Raw genomic sequence first — 14,639 nt, 5'->3', positions numbered from 1 at the left:
GGGATCAAGTCCTGCATCAGGCTCCCCACAGGGAGCCTGCTTCTCCTTCTGCCTATGTCTGTTTCTCTCATGAATAAATAAATAAAGTCTTTGGGGAAAAAAAAAGTTAAAACATGAAGAGGGGTGGAGGGCGAAATGAGGGAAAGAAGGCTGATATAAACAGGAAGGAAGAGCTCCAAAAGGTGGAGAGGAAAGATGGTGAGAAAAGGAAACAATAGAAATCTCTCAAGGAGTGGAAAAAATAGGAGCAGTAAGGGAGCAAGGTTAGTGTGAGGGTTCAAGAATGTAAAGATGCATAGCATCATGGACAGTTGAAACTGGAATCTGAGAAATAAGAATTTGAGTGTGGCGGAGGCTGGTCAGGGGACTCCAGAGAAACAGTACTCCAGTACTGGAGCATAGTACTCCAGCATTCCAGCACATCACTCGCTTGGTCACTGAGAAGTAATGAGGGGCCGGGTAAGAAGGTTCTCAGTCTTGACGACCACAGCTCACCTTCTGTATTTCCTTGTGCAGTTCTGAAACAGTTAGAAGAACTGCTGAGTGACATGAAAGCTGATGTGACTCGACTCCCAGCCACTATTGCCCGGATTCCCCCAGTTGCTGTGAGGCTACAGATGTCAGAGCGTAACATTCTCAGCCGCCTCGCAAACCGAGCACCTGAACCTACTCCACAGCAGGTAGACCCCTGTCTTCTGGCCACCTGTTTCAGCAGAGCCATACTGGAACTTGTAACTTTGCTCTCGGTCCCGAGTTTCATATACTGGGCAGGTGGGGCTCTTACCAGGGAGTTCCCTTGGGATTGGGTAGATCCTGTGGTTTGGAATTCTGACTCCTTTGGCTTTTTTCCTATAGGTAGCCCAGCAGCAGTGAAGATCTGGATCTATGATACCACCTCCACCGCTGAGCAGTGACCTTCCTCACTTTCCCTTGCCCAGCTTCTCCCCGGGGGGCCTGAGAGACCCTCTCCTTCCTTCTGCCCCATCTTCCGTGTTGTAAAGGAACAGCCCCCAGTGCACTGGGGAAGGGGGGAGTGAGGGGCAGTGGTGCCCTTCCTGCTGGAGAGACAAGCAGCAGTAGCGCCGGCGCCATCTGCAGGGAGCTGGCGGGCTGGCCTTCTTCTGGGTCCTGGCTTCTCCCCACTGTAACGCCTGTTACACACAAACTGTTGTGGGTTCCCGCCAGGCTTGAAGAAAATGATCTGAATTTCTTCCTCCTTTTGGTTTTATTTTGTTGGTTTATTTTGTGTTTTTTCTCCTTTTTTGGGGTATTCAGAGTGGGCCGGGCCCCTGGGCGAGACACAGCTACCTCTGTTGGCATCTTTTTAATACCAGGAACCCAGCGGCTCCAGCCACTGAGCAGCTAGAATGAAATAAAGTGGAAAAAAAAAAAAAAAAAGGAAAAGAACCAAAAGCATAAAAACCACAGCAAATTTCTTGATGAAAATTGAAAATAAAAATTTCCTTGTATTTTAGTGCTCTGGTTCAGTGTGGGTGTAGGTGAAGGTGGGTGAGTGTGTCGGGTATCCTACAGAAGAGCCATGTTCCGTGTGCTTGTTGTGCCTTAGGTGCTCGGGACCCAGGATGACCGACCACCACCTGGAAAATGAGCTACAAAACTAGACCTGGGTTCATACCCTGTGCTGCTGTTCCATAGCTTTGTGAGCTGAGAAAGTTAACTTACTGGGCTGTAGATGTCTCATAAAATAAAGATCTCTTCCCATAGAGGTGGGGAGATAAAACTAGTAAAGTGCTTGGAAAACTTTGTAACAGCTGCTAAGCGCACCGCCTTAGCGCTTCTATTCGAAAGAAGGCTGCAGGGTATGGTTAACTTGTGTGAAATGAGGACCCAAGAGGCCGCCTTCAGCCTCTGGCGGTGTGAAGCCAGGCAGAGACCTTCCTCGACGGGCTGAGCAGGGGTCTGTGGGGCCGAAGAGGTGGCTTTCCTGGTCAAAGGGGCTGGAAGGAGGGGAGTGGCATGGGGTTCCGTGATCCCGAGACTAGAAGGAGGGTGGAGCGAGCCACGAGGGCCGCCGCCGCGTCCTGGTTAGGGGTGGGGCGGCTCGGAGGTACCAGTTCTTCCCGCTGAAATCTGCGGTGAATCAAGAAGCCAACACTTTGCGGGAAGGGCGGGAAGTCGAAGACGGTTCCGTCCTCCTCGCTTTCTCGGCCTCGGAGAGTGACAAGCGGTCCGCCTCTGAATCTCCCCGCGGGCCCCGCCGCCAGCCCAGCGCGTTCCCAGGGCGGCAGTCCGTTCCGGGTCTGCGGCGGACTGGAAGGGACCGGAAGAGGCGGGCCGCGAGGTCGGCGCGCCTCCGTGCGCCTGCGTGAAGCGCTTCCTCCGAGCGCGGAGTCGGAACCGTGACCTCGGGGTGCACGTGGAGTGTCGCGCCGCTCCCCCGGACCTCTGGGGCCTGGAGCCTGTTTCAGGTGAGCCCGGCCTTCGCGCGGGTGTGGAAGTCGGGGAAGGGTGACTGCACTGATCCAGACTGGGGCGTTGCGAGGGGGACGCCGTACAAACGGCGTGGGACCCGAGGGCCGCGCCGGGCCGGGCCGCGCGTGGGATGGAGGTCTGGGCTTGCCGTGAGGGTCCGTTGAGGGAGAGGTGCTGGGTCGAGGCTCCAGGGTGCCCTGCCCCACTCTGATACGCTGAGTCTGCCGTCTCCGTTTCCCTTTCCCTTTCCAACACACGCGACTCTGTCCTCTCCCATGTTTCTTTTCTCCAGAACTATGGGGCGCAAGTTGGACCCCACGAAGAAGGAGAAGCGCGGACCGGGCCGGAAGGCTCGGAAACAGAAGGGTGCTGAGACCGAACTCGCTAGATTCTTGCCTGCAGGTAAGGCTTAGGGCCCCCCCTCTCCTCCCAGGCCTCTAGGTTTTGCACCGTTCTTTCATCTGAAGCACATTCTCCTCCGTTTCTCGTCTCTGTATTTATTTTCTGTTCAAGGGGAATTTTCTTTGAATGAGTTACTAGCTTTATACATTTGAAGAGAAACCAGAGTTTGTTGTATGAGTTTTTAGAAAGCCAGTATGAATGGAGGCACCTGGTGGCTTGGTCGGTTAAGCGTCCCACTCTTGATTTTGGCTCAGGTCATGATCTCAGGGTGGTGAGATGGAGCCTCACAGCAGGCTCCCCACCCAGTGGTTCACTCTCCCCTTACCCACCCCATCCCACCCTCGCTCTCAAAAAAATAAAAATAAGTGTGAATGAAACACTTATTATCATCAGCACTTAGAAATTAGGGAAGATGCAGCAGGGACCCAAGTACCCATGCAATGAGAGGTACAGGTTAATACTAGGTTAATACTGAGTAAGGTTATTAGAAGACCTACGCATTTCGAGTTTAAAAAGATTTTAATCTGGGTTTTGGAAAATGGTTGATGTTTTAGTAAGTGGAACTTGGAAAGGGAACAGACCACTCACATCAACTGCTTTGTGGAGGAGGTGAGCATGGGAAGGCACAGATCTGATTCCCATATGGTGAATAATCTATGGCATGGAAGGCTGGGGATGACAGAAGAGTGGACAGGTAGTTTGTGTTGGGCATTAGATAAAAGATGCAGGTTTTTGAGATACTAGAAAGTGCTAGCACTGGGACACCCAGGTGGCTCAGTCGGTTAAACATCAGACTCTTTTTTTTTTTTTTTTTTAAGATTTTTTATTTATTTATCCATGAGAGACACACAGAGAGGCAGAGACACAGGCAGAGGGAGAAGCAGGCTCCATGCAGGGAGCTCGATGTGGGACGTGATCCAGGGACCTCAGGATCAGGCCCCGGACTAAAGGCGGCGCTAAACCGCTGAGCCACCCGGGCTGCCCTAAACATCATCAGACTCTTGATGTCCACTCAGGTCATGATCTCAGGGTTGTGGGATCAAGCCCTGCATCAGGCTCCTTGCTCAGCGGGGAGTCTGCTTGAGGATTCTCTTTCTCTCTTCCCTTCCCCCTGTTCATGCACACTCTCTCCCCCTCTAAAATCTTTCAAAAGTGTTAGCCACTATACTGAATCTGTTGGACATGTTATGTCACCTCATTCTCTTAGTGCTTTGTGAAAGAGACATTCTGAAGGAAATGAATGTTGAGAGGTTAAGCAGCTTGGGCATTTGCAAATGACAGGGCTGGCATTTAAGCCTTTTTATTTTTTGGAGAATGTATGGAAAACTAGTTACTAAGGTAAAATCTGTGGCTGGTCACTGATTAAATTGAGAATAAAAGAAAGCAGAAGAAGGGATCCCTGGGTGGCTCAGCGGTTTAGCGTCTGCCTTCGGTCCCGGGTATGGTCCCGGAGTCCCGGGATCGGGTCCCTCATCGGGCTCCCTGCGTGGAGCCAGCTTCTCCCTCTGCCTGTGTCTCTGCCTCTCTCTCTCTCTCTCTCTGTCTCTGAGTAAATAAATAAAATCCTAAAAAAGAAAAAAAAAAAAAAAACCAGAAGAGAAGACAATTTTGTCACATAAATCCATTTGTTATAGACCAGCAGTGTTTCAGATGGTGGAGCTTCTGCTGGTCCCTCAGTTCCTTCAGTCTTCTGATGGCAGAGTTGACTGCCACAGCAGAAGTGGTGGTATAGGTCCAGGCACCACAGGCTACTCCATATTTATCATCCCATCCCCAATTCAGACCTTCTTGGGGGGTTTAGGCATGTTGCAGCAAACCAGGTCCAAGGCCAGAGAGAAAAGATTAATTTTGAATCTCTCTTGTTACCAGAATGATGGTAATACTATTTACTGAAATCAGAAGTCTGGAGGGAGGCCCAGTTTGGATTTAATTGATGAACAACCACATATAGATCACCTCCTTTACATCTCTCATCCAGCTCCTTGTAAAGCTCTGTGGAGCGAATTAGAATCTACTCCCTTTCATTAGTGTATTCTTTTTTTTTTTTTGTAAGATTTTATTTATTTATTTGACAGAGTGAGAGAGCACAAGCAGGGGGAATAGCAGGGGAAGAGGGAGAAGCAGACTCCTTGCTGAGCCGGGAGCCAAACTCAGGGCTCAATTCCAGGACCCTGAGATCTGAGATCATGATCTGAGCCACAGGCAGAAGCTCAGCGGACTGAGCCATCCAGATGCCCCTAATTAGTGTATTTTTTCTCTACGTTTATTTTCACTTCTAATTTTTTTTAAAAAGATATGTTTATTTATTCACGAGAGACACAGAGAGAGGCAGAAACACAGGCAGAGGAGAAGCAGGCTATGTGCGGGGAGCCTGATGTGGGACTCCATCCTGGCATTCTGGAATCATGCTGAGTCGAAGGCAGACGCTTAACCACTGAGCCACCCAGGCACCCCTCTCTTCTAATGTTCTTTTTCATTTTCTTTGTAACCTATTGTTCTGCTTTTCTCTTTTTTTAAAAAATACAGCTGGTGATGAAAATTCTAAGAGGCTATCTAGTCGTGCTCGGAAGAGGTGAGTGTGGTTGTGCAGGTTTACCTGGATTGAATTGGTACTGCTTATCTTTAGTCCCATGATCACATGTGGAAAGGGCTGTTTGGGGACTGTCACATTTCAGTGGCAGAGCCTAGAGGTATGTTCCATTTCCTCACTTCTTTTCAGGGCAGCCAAGAGGAGATTGGGCTCTGCTGAATCCCTTGTGATGCATAAGTTCCCTGGGACCAAACCATTGCCTGGAAAACTACCCAAAGGTCAGTGAGTATAGGAGCTGTGTGCTCTATAACGAGTCTGCTGGGTTCTGGGTGGGGAAGGCCTTGCTTGGCATTTCTGGAGAGAAAGAAACAGGACATCTTTAGGAATAGAAAGTGTAGGTTCCATCAGTGTGTGGCTGCCGTCAGTCCAGAATTCCTCAAATCCTTAGGAATCTCTGGAGGAGCTGTCCAGACACCTGGTAAGAAGGGAGCCCAGCCCTTGCATCACGGTACTCAAGGCAAGAAGCATCCAGCACTGACCCATAGCAGTGAGGAGGAAGAGGTGGAGGAGGAAGACTCTGAAGAGGATGGTGTGCTGAACCAGGGGGACCTCTGGGGCTCTGAGGACAGTGATGCTGATATGATAGATGACTATGGCGCCGACTCCGACTCAGAGGGCGAGGATGAAGATGAAGAGGTGAGCTTTAGTTCTCTGGGTGTTAAGGAAGGGATCCTTGCCTTTTAGTCTTTCCGGGTCCTTGAGACTCAGTGACAAGGATGAGCTGAGTAGAGAAAAGGGGTTTTAGCATTCCATCATTGTTTTCCTGTCATCTGTGTTTGCTCAATGCACACAAAAGTGTAGAAAAGCTGTAGGATTGATCATTTTGAAATACGAGACTCCTTAGTGCTGGTGAGGACCTGGTCAGGTGGATACTTGAGTGCCCCACTGAGGGGAATAGAGAGCATACATAGTTTTTTAGTGAAGCATTTGGTGTTTGAGAACCTTGGAGAGTTTCTTCCTTTTGACCTAGTAATTCTGTTTCAGAGGAGGATCCAGAGTATGGACAGATTTATTGACTAGGGTTTAAGAAGTTATTTATGTAGGATTGCCTGGCTGGCCAGTCAGTAGAGCATGGGACTCTTGGACTTGGGAGTGTAGGTTTAAGCCCCATGTTGGGTATAGGGATTACTTTTAAAAAGGGAGGGGTTCTTTATGTATTATTATATAGTTAGTATATGAATATGTTAGGAAAACTTCTCAGGTGATACAAGGTGTTTTTTTTTTGTTTTTTGTTTTGTTTGTTTTTTTTATGAAAACAAAGTTCACATTTGCACCTTTTTCCTAGACTGCCTTTTCTCTACAGAGTTACTATCAGGAGATTTGCAGGCACCCTGTGGACTATAATGCTCCAAACTCTGGAAGCTGCCAAAATACCCAATATGCTTAAGTAAATTTTAATTTCTTTATACGCTAAGTTATAAAGTGTATAAAGTGTGTAAAGAAGCTTATAACTAATTAATAAGTTAACATTTGGCTATTATGTCTATGAAAGTCCTGGTGATCTGTGACTGAGAAAGGGCAGGAAACAAATTTGAGGATGCACTGGGTGGCTCAGTCAGCTAAGTTTTGCCTTTGGCTCAGGTCACGATCCTGGGATCTTGGAATCGAGTCCCTCGTCAGGCTCCCTGCTCAATGGGGAGTCTGCTTCTTCCCCCCTGCTTATGCACTTGTGTTTTTTCTTTCTCTCAAATGAATAAATAAAAGCTTTTAAAAAAATTATTCATTTGAGAGACAGAGCACATGCATGTGTGGGAGCAGGAGAGAGGCTGAGGGAGAGAATCAGACTCCTGAGTGGGGCTCAGTCTTAACTACTTTGAGATCATTGACATGAGCTGAAATCAGGAGTCAGCTGCTCAACCAACTGAGCCACACAGGCATGCCCCAGGTTCTGAGCTTTTTAAGGAGAAGGGAACTACACACAAAAGTTGAACAGTTTTGGTGAAACCCCTTGATCCGTTACTTAGTTGCAGCAACGGTCAATATTGTACCAATCTGGGGATCCCTGGGTGGCTCAGCGGTTTGGTGCCTGCCTTTGGCCCAGGGCGCGATCCTGGAGTCCTGGGATTGAGTCCTGCGCCAGGATCGAGTCCCGCGTCGGGCTCCTGGCATGGGGCCTGCTTCTTCCTCCTCCTGTGTCTCTGCCTCTCTCTCTCTCTCTCTCTCTGTGTGTGTGTGTGTCTATCATAAATAAATAAATAAATCTTTAAAAAAAACTGTACCAATCTCACATTTCACTTCTTTAGGTTCCATGCTTCTGAGAGTGTACTTTTGCATTTAGGAAATGATAAAATACAGAGATAAAATACTACCTGGGAGGGTAGGAGGGTAGGCTTTGCATTACTAGCCCCTTGTCTCTTTTTTCAGCTGCTGCCCATTGAGAGGGCTGCTCAGAAGCAAAAGGTTCAGGAGGCTGTGGCTGGGTAAGTTTTAGAAACTCTTAAGATGGAGACCAGGCAACAGCTGGGGTGAAAGAATTGAGGGAGGAGCTGGTGTCTGTTTTATTCTGTGAATCCTTGTTTCTGAACCTGTTTCTAGGGGCCAGTGGAGTGAGGAGGAGACTGAGGAGGAAGAGGAGAAAGGGTCCCTTCAGTCACGCCCCCAAAAGGATGATGAGACAGAGGGGGGCTTACAGATTAATGTGGATGAGGAGGAGTCCTTTGTGCTGCCCCTTCCTGGGGAGATGGAGCAGGATATCCTTCCAGTGCTGGGTGAGGGGTAGGGGAAAGGTGCTTGTGAGAGGGGATTTCCAGGCTCTGGACATCATGAAGCAGTTACAGTTCCTTAACACATCCACATGCCCAGGCTCCAGACTTGCAACGGATTCACAAGCGCATCCAGGATATAGTGGGAGTGCTGCGTGATTTTGGGACTCAGCGGGAGGAAGGTCGGTCTCGTTCTGAGTATCTGCACCGGCTTCAGAAGGATCTGGCCACTTATTACTCCTATGGAGACTTCCTACTTGGCAAGCTTATGGACCTTTTTCCTCTGTCTGAGGTACTGAAGTGCTAATCTAATGCCCCTTCTTTTCTTTTCTCACCCTCTCAATCTTACCATGTGTGAGGAAGGCATCCTCCTTCCTCTTTCCTCTTCCAGCTAAACTCCTTGGCCAGCCTGACTTGCTCCCTGCCATTTTGCTTTCCCAGCTGGTGGAGTTTTTAGAAGCTAATGAGGTGCCTCGGCCCATCACCCTCAGGACCAATACCTTGAAAACCCGACGTCGAGACCTCGCTCAGGTAAGGGATGGATTTTGAGATTTTTGTTTTGTTATCTCAGGGGGGTGTTGACTTCTAACCACAGAAACTCCCCTAACTGACTTAGATGGGGGTTGAGGAGTGGGCTGTTAGTACCTAAACATTTCTTGGTCAGGCATGATCCAAAGGCAAACTCAGGTAGGCCTAGTGTCATACTGGATTTATCTGACTGGCTTGGGGCCCGGGAACTCTGAAGTGGGAACTTGTCCCTTCAGCTTGTGCTCCCTGTGACAGGGTTGAGATGCTGCATCAGGATTAAAGTTCTGCCTCAGAACAAAATGGGAGTTACCTGCTTTTTAGATCATTGAGGGGCTGGTGAAACTGATTCTTGCCCCCACACATGCACAAACAGTATTTTAAACTCACCGTTTTAGAGGGTTCAGGGGTCCTATGTTAAATACTGGTGTTCTATGGTCACTGGCAGGACCCTGTGTGTAGTCTTCCTGGTGTGAATGTAACCTACCTGATCCTTATCTTTTTTTTTTTTTTTTTAATTTTTATTTTTATTTATGATAGTCATACAGAGAGAGAGAGAGAGAGAGGCAGAGACACAGGCAGAGGGAGAAGCAGGCTCCATGCACTGGGAGCCTGATGTGGGATTTGATCCCGGGTCTCCAGGACCGCGCCCTGGGCCAAAGGCAGGCGCCAAACCGCTGTGCCACCCAGGGATCCTGATCCTTATCTTTAATGTGCTATAGCCGGTGATGTTATATTTTATAGTGGTAAGGGGGACTGAGCCTACTGGAACATCAGAGTTCAGTTCCATGAAACCAAAGGACAAGAGCTGGCAGTCTGCTCCATTCAGATAGAGTTCAGGCCTTGAGTTAGAGCCTAAGGCTAAGGGAAAGGACGTCATGGGGTGATATAGGAGAGGCTGCAGTCAAAGAGTCTATGACGATTTTGTTGTAACTCAGTAGAACAATATTTTTATATTTCCACCTGTTTTCTGGATACGGTAGCCTACGAGGTTATAAAATCTTTATCTTTCTTATTTTCAGGCGCTAATTAACCGTGGAGTTAACCTGGATCCTCTGGGCAAGTGGTCAAAGACTGGACTAGTGGTATATGATTCTTCTGTGCCCATTGGTAAGTATCCCCTGCCCCATAGCCTCTTTGCCCCTGCCCTTGTCCCAGCATGTCACTGACTGGTCCTCCTCCACAGGTGCTACCCCCGAGTACCTGGCTGGGTACTATATGCTTCAGGGAGCCTCCAGTATGTTGCCAGTCATGGCCTTGGCACCCCAAGAACACGAACGGATCTTGGACATGTGTTGTGCCCCTGGAGGAAAGACTAGCTACATAGGTATGAGAAAGGCAGGCAAGGGTAGGAGCCATCTGGCTCTCTGCTTTTCTAAGTAAATGAGGTCGTTGACTCTCTGGTGCTCAAGAAAACAGTGCATAAGCAACTAGCAGAAAAGTGAAGAGTACAGACTCTGGATTTGGCCTGGGTTCCAGCCCCTTGTACCACTAAGTGCCCATATGACCACAGACAAGCCTCTGGTCTTGTCTTACTATGTGAAATGGGGCAACTGTGCTTGGCTTGGCAGTTACATTATACTTGAATTGTCGGGGTTGAGTTATGTTTTAGAAGTCCTTAGCAAAGTGTTCAGTATATAGCTAGTTATAGTCATTTTATTAAGCTATTATCATTTAAGTAAATTAGTCTGGAGGACCAAAAAGATGCTTGGTAACTGAAAAACACCACACTGGCAGTCTTAACTCATCAGAGAGTGCAGGTCTAGATCTGTCCTGTAGACCATGGGGAGGAGGCCTATTCACACTAAAGTTGCCTTGAAATGGTGAGAATTCACCACTTCACATGGATTTTTGGGCTGGAGGGTGGCTGGCTGGTGAGCACCATGCCTCTCTCCCTTCAGCCCAGCTGATGAAGAACACAGGTGTGATTCTTGCCAATGATGCCAATGCTGAGCGGCTCAAGAGTGTCGTGGGTAATCTGCACCGGTTGGGAGTCACCAACACCATCATTAGCCACTACGATGGGCGCCAGTTTCCCAAGGTGTGGCTCCCCTCTGTGTGTCTTCTAGTTTGCCTGTCCCCTTCTTGACTTCAGTGTTGAAATTTGCCCCTGGAAAATAATGGTGTGATATGGACCACCAAAAACACCTAATTAACCTATCCTTTTTCCCCAGGTGGTGGGGGGCTTTGACCGAGTACTTTTGGATGCTCCTTGTAGTGGTACTGGGGTCATCTCCAAAGACCCAGCCGTGAAGACTAACAAGGTGAGGTGTTGGGGGGGTGGGGCTAAGAGTGAGTGTGGGGGCTGGCTGAGAAGTCTTGGCCTAGTCCTTGCAAGCAGGGATGAGAGGTGGAGTCTCACCTCTTTTCCTGAGGCTGGCTTGTGACATTTTGACACCCTTCTATCGGTCTCTCCTTGGGATAGGATGAGAAGGACATCTTGCGCTGTGCTCACCTTCAGAAGGAGTTGCTCCTGAGTGCTATTGACTCCGTCAATGCTACCTCCAAGACAGGAGGCTACCTTGTATACTGTACCTGTTCGATCATGGTGAGGCCTCTGTTGTGGCGGAGCTCAGGGGACAGGGCCAGGAGGCTGTTGGCCCCTTAGAGCTCCCTTCAGCTCCAGCTCTACTTTTCCTTCTCTCTTCTTGTCTCCTTGATGTATCCAGGTGGAAGAGAATGAGTGGGTGGTAGACTATGCCCTGAAAAAGAGGAACGTGCGGTTGGTGCCCACAGGTTTAGACTTTGGCCAGGAGGGTTTTACTCGCTTTCGAGAAAGGCGCTTCCACCCTACCCTGCGTTCTACCCGCCGCTTCTACCCTCATACCCACAATATGGATGGTTTCTTTATTGCCAAGTTCAAGAAATTCTCTAATTCTATCCCCCAGTCCCAGACAGGTAAGCATACTCTGCCCTTTCTGCCCTTCTTCACCACCTTTGCTCTTTCTACCTTTTAGGAGGTTTATGACTGCAGGGAAGGGAGGGATTTCTGCCTCTTTCATTCCAGTCAGAATCGTTCCAGAGCCTGGACCCCATTTGAGTATATGTTAAAGAATTCGTGCAGCTGGGAACCTTTTCCTTGATCCTGCCAAGTGGCTGCAGTCTTTGGGCACTAAATGCATTCCCAGTGCAGTTGTGGTTTCTTTTCCTTCTTGGCCAAGGGTTGCCTTCCTGGTAATAGACCTCAGCAGAGGTCCAGCATTGTCAGCACCGGGTTGGCACAAGACTCCTCTGGACTATTAGAGGTTCTTTGAGCCCATCACACTAATTGCAGATCTTTTTCTCAACCATCTTGAGTCTGGCCTAGATCTCGGAGAAGGGTGGGGTTTTCTGGAACAGGCTTCAGAGTTCTGCCAGCTGGGCTATAAGCCTAGGTTTAGTCTTTTTTTTTTTTTTTTTAAGATTTTATTTATTCATGAGAGACACAGAAAGAGAGGCAGAGACATAGGCAGAGGGAGAAGCAGGCTCCATGCAGGGAGCCCAATGTGGGACTCAATCCCGGGACTCCGGGATCATGCCCTGAGCCAAAGGCAGACAGAGACTCAACCGATGAGCCACCCAGGTGTCCCTAAACCTACGTTTAGTTGGAAGAGGGAGAAGTGAGTTCTCTGAATACAAACTGTGACTGAGTTGATTTCTTTTTTAAGTTACTTATTTATGTAATCTCTATGCCCAATATGAATTGAATTCTTGATCCTGAGATTGAGTCGCATGACTGCAATTTTTTTTCTTTATAAATAATGGTCCTCACGAAAGTCACATCTGAACGTTAAGGGAAACCGTAAGAACTAGCAAAATTTGCTGTAACTTTATTTTTATTTTTGTTTTAATTTTATTTATTTAATCATGAAAGACACACACAGAGAGAGAGGCACAGGCACAGGAAGAGGGAGAAGCAGGCTCTGTGCAGGGAGCCTGACGTGGGACTCGATCCCGGGTCTCCAGGATCACGCCCTGGGCCAAAGGTGGCACTAAACCACTGAGCCACCGGGGCTGCCCTTGCTGTAACTTTAAAAGTACGTATTTAGGGACTCCTGGGTGGCTCAGCAGTTGAGCATCTGCCTTTAGCTCAGGGTGTGATCCTAGAGTCCCAGGATCGAGTCCTGCATCAGGCTTCCTGCATGGAGCCTGCTTCTCCCTCTGCCTGTGTCTCTGCCTTTCTCTGTCTCTCATGAATGAATAAATAAAATCTTAAAAAAAAAAAGTATTTAATGTCATTTCTCATTTGTGCCTTACTAGCCTGTTTCTAGTTGCTGTGTATGACTTATTTTCTTGCATCTCATCAAAATCTACATAAACAAAAAACACCCTCAGACTGGTCTTTGATTAAAAAAGAAAAAGCCCAGTGCCTCAGTTTATTCAAGGTTCACCTCCTCCTCAAGAGTGTCATGTGACCTGTCCTGAAGGGGGCACAGCTTCCTCTGAAAACCTTTTTGCCCAAGGATGGATAATCTCTTCCTTTTTATTTGTTTATTTTTGATCCCTTTCTCTAATACAAGATTCAGATGTGACTTAAATAAAGGCCAGGTAATATTAAGTAATACGGATCTAGATAGTGTACTTTTTTTTTTTTTTTTTTTAAGATGTTATTTATTCATTCATGAGAGACACAGAGAGGCAGAGACACAGGCAGAGGGAGAAGCAGGCTCCATGCAGGGAGCCCGACATGGGACTCGATCCCAGGTCTCCAGGATCAGGCCCTGGGCCGAAGGCAGGCTCTAAACCGCTGAGCCACCCAGGGATCCCAAGATAGTGTACTCTTATGCCAACTACGTGGCATATTTGGTCATTAGTAGGCAGTTTCCTTATCTTGATACTGGTTCTAACTTCCTCTAGTAATGATCAGGAACCAGTGGTGAGGCCCATTTTCTTAAACCACATGTTTCATTTTAACCTAGGAAATTCTGCAGCTTCCACCCCTACAAGCCTAGACTTGCCTGAGGTGAAGGGCCAGGTGACCCCCAAACCTGAGGGCAGCAGCCAGCCTGCCAAGAAGGCCAGAGTGGCTATGAAAGCAAAGCAGCAGTTGCAGAAACGGCAACATCCCAAAAAGGCCTCTTTCCAGAAGCAGAATGGCTTCTCCAAAGGGACAGACTCAGGATTGTCCACTGTATCTTGTGACACAAAGTCCCAAGCTTCTTCCAAGCTCCAGGACAGCAGTCAGCCAGCTCAAGAGATCAGGGGACCAAAGGTGACTAAGAAACTAAAGCAACAATCAGCTACGCTGCTGTCCTCCAAGAAGGTTGCCTTCCGGAAGCCGAATGGCCCTCCTAAGGGCACGGACACAGAAGTGCCTGTGCTATCCCTTTCCAAGACCCAGGACACACTCAAGCCTGAGGACTGTGATCAGCCCCTTAGAAGCACCAGAGGGACCAAGAAAGTAAAGCAGCAGTTGCCAGCACAGCCTTCCAAGAGAGCTGCCTTCCGGAAACAGAATGGCACCCCCAAGGGACCTGAGACTCCCGCCATGTCCCCCGTTGATTCCAGCCAGCCCCCACCAGCAAAGAGGAGAAAATCTCAGTCCAGAGGCAGCAGCCATCCAGTGTTGTCTTAGATGAATTGCTGGTACTAGACTGGGGTGGCTTACTGCTGTTGGCACAGGGTTGGAACTCTTAACCTCTGTGAGGCTGGTGTCCCCACTGCGTATGAAATCTAATACACATTTTATAATCTCTGGCCACTGTGTGTTTTTTGAAGGGACTGGGTACTGGCTTTGTTGCTTGAAGAGTAGTGGCGGGAGGGTGGGGCAGGGCCCCTCTGAAGAGAGAAAATAATGTAGTCTACTGAGAAATGAGTTTCAGGCTCTTGGGCTGTCTCCTCAGGGGCTCAGGGTCTGGAGTCAGTTTGGATTCTGGGGAGAGGAGGGCAATGGGGGTGTAGAGGGGATGGGCATCCTGCCAGAACCCATGGAGTAGCAAAGGACCTGGATTTTCTTCCTCTGTGCCACCCTGGCTTGCAGGCATGGACTGGGGTCCGCCAGCCTCAGA

General features: G+C 48.6%; 2 protein-coding genes across 8 annotated transcripts in view; both read left to right on the top strand.

Annotated features, from left to right (window-relative positions):
* CHD4 (chromodomain helicase DNA binding protein 4) overlaps positions 1 to 1,474 on the top strand; it is a 29,244-nt gene extending 27,770 nt beyond the window's left edge. For all 7 annotated transcript variants that reach the window (XM_041735479.1, XM_041735481.1, XM_041735478.1 and 4 more), the window contains 2 exons: positions 517 to 680; positions 856 to 1,474. In XM_041735479.1, the coding sequence (XP_041591413.1) occupies positions 517 to 680; positions 856 to 873 (182 nt within the window). In that variant the 3' untranslated portion in view covers positions 874 to 1,474. The remainder of the gene's footprint in view (positions 1 to 516; positions 681 to 855) is intronic.
* Positions 1,475 to 1,917: 443 nt separating this feature from the next.
* NOP2 (NOP2 nucleolar protein) lies at positions 1,918 to 14,328 on the top strand. The gene is made up of 16 exons (XM_041735482.1): positions 1,918 to 2,429; positions 2,726 to 2,835; positions 5,362 to 5,407; positions 5,555 to 5,643; positions 5,814 to 6,061; positions 7,790 to 7,845; positions 7,961 to 8,115; positions 8,220 to 8,419; positions 8,569 to 8,658; positions 9,675 to 9,762; positions 9,839 to 9,979; positions 10,554 to 10,693; positions 10,827 to 10,916; positions 11,078 to 11,200; positions 11,322 to 11,550; positions 13,551 to 14,328. The coding sequence occupies exons 2-16, from the start codon at positions 2,730 to 2,732 to the stop codon at positions 14,204 to 14,206; spliced, it is 2,457 nt and encodes an 818-aa protein (XP_041591416.1). The 5' UTR covers positions 1,918 to 2,429; positions 2,726 to 2,729; the 3' UTR covers positions 14,207 to 14,328.
* The last annotated feature ends 311 nt before the right edge of the window (positions 14,329 to 14,639 follow it).

Source organism: Vulpes lagopus, chromosome 21, assembly GCF_018345385.1.
Source record: "Vulpes lagopus strain Blue_001 chromosome 21, ASM1834538v1, whole genome shotgun sequence".
Lineage (NCBI taxonomy): Eukaryota > Metazoa > Chordata > Mammalia > Carnivora > Canidae > Vulpes > Vulpes lagopus.
Note: the sequence above shows the minus strand (reverse complement) of the source record. Positions and strands in the feature narration are given on the sequence as shown.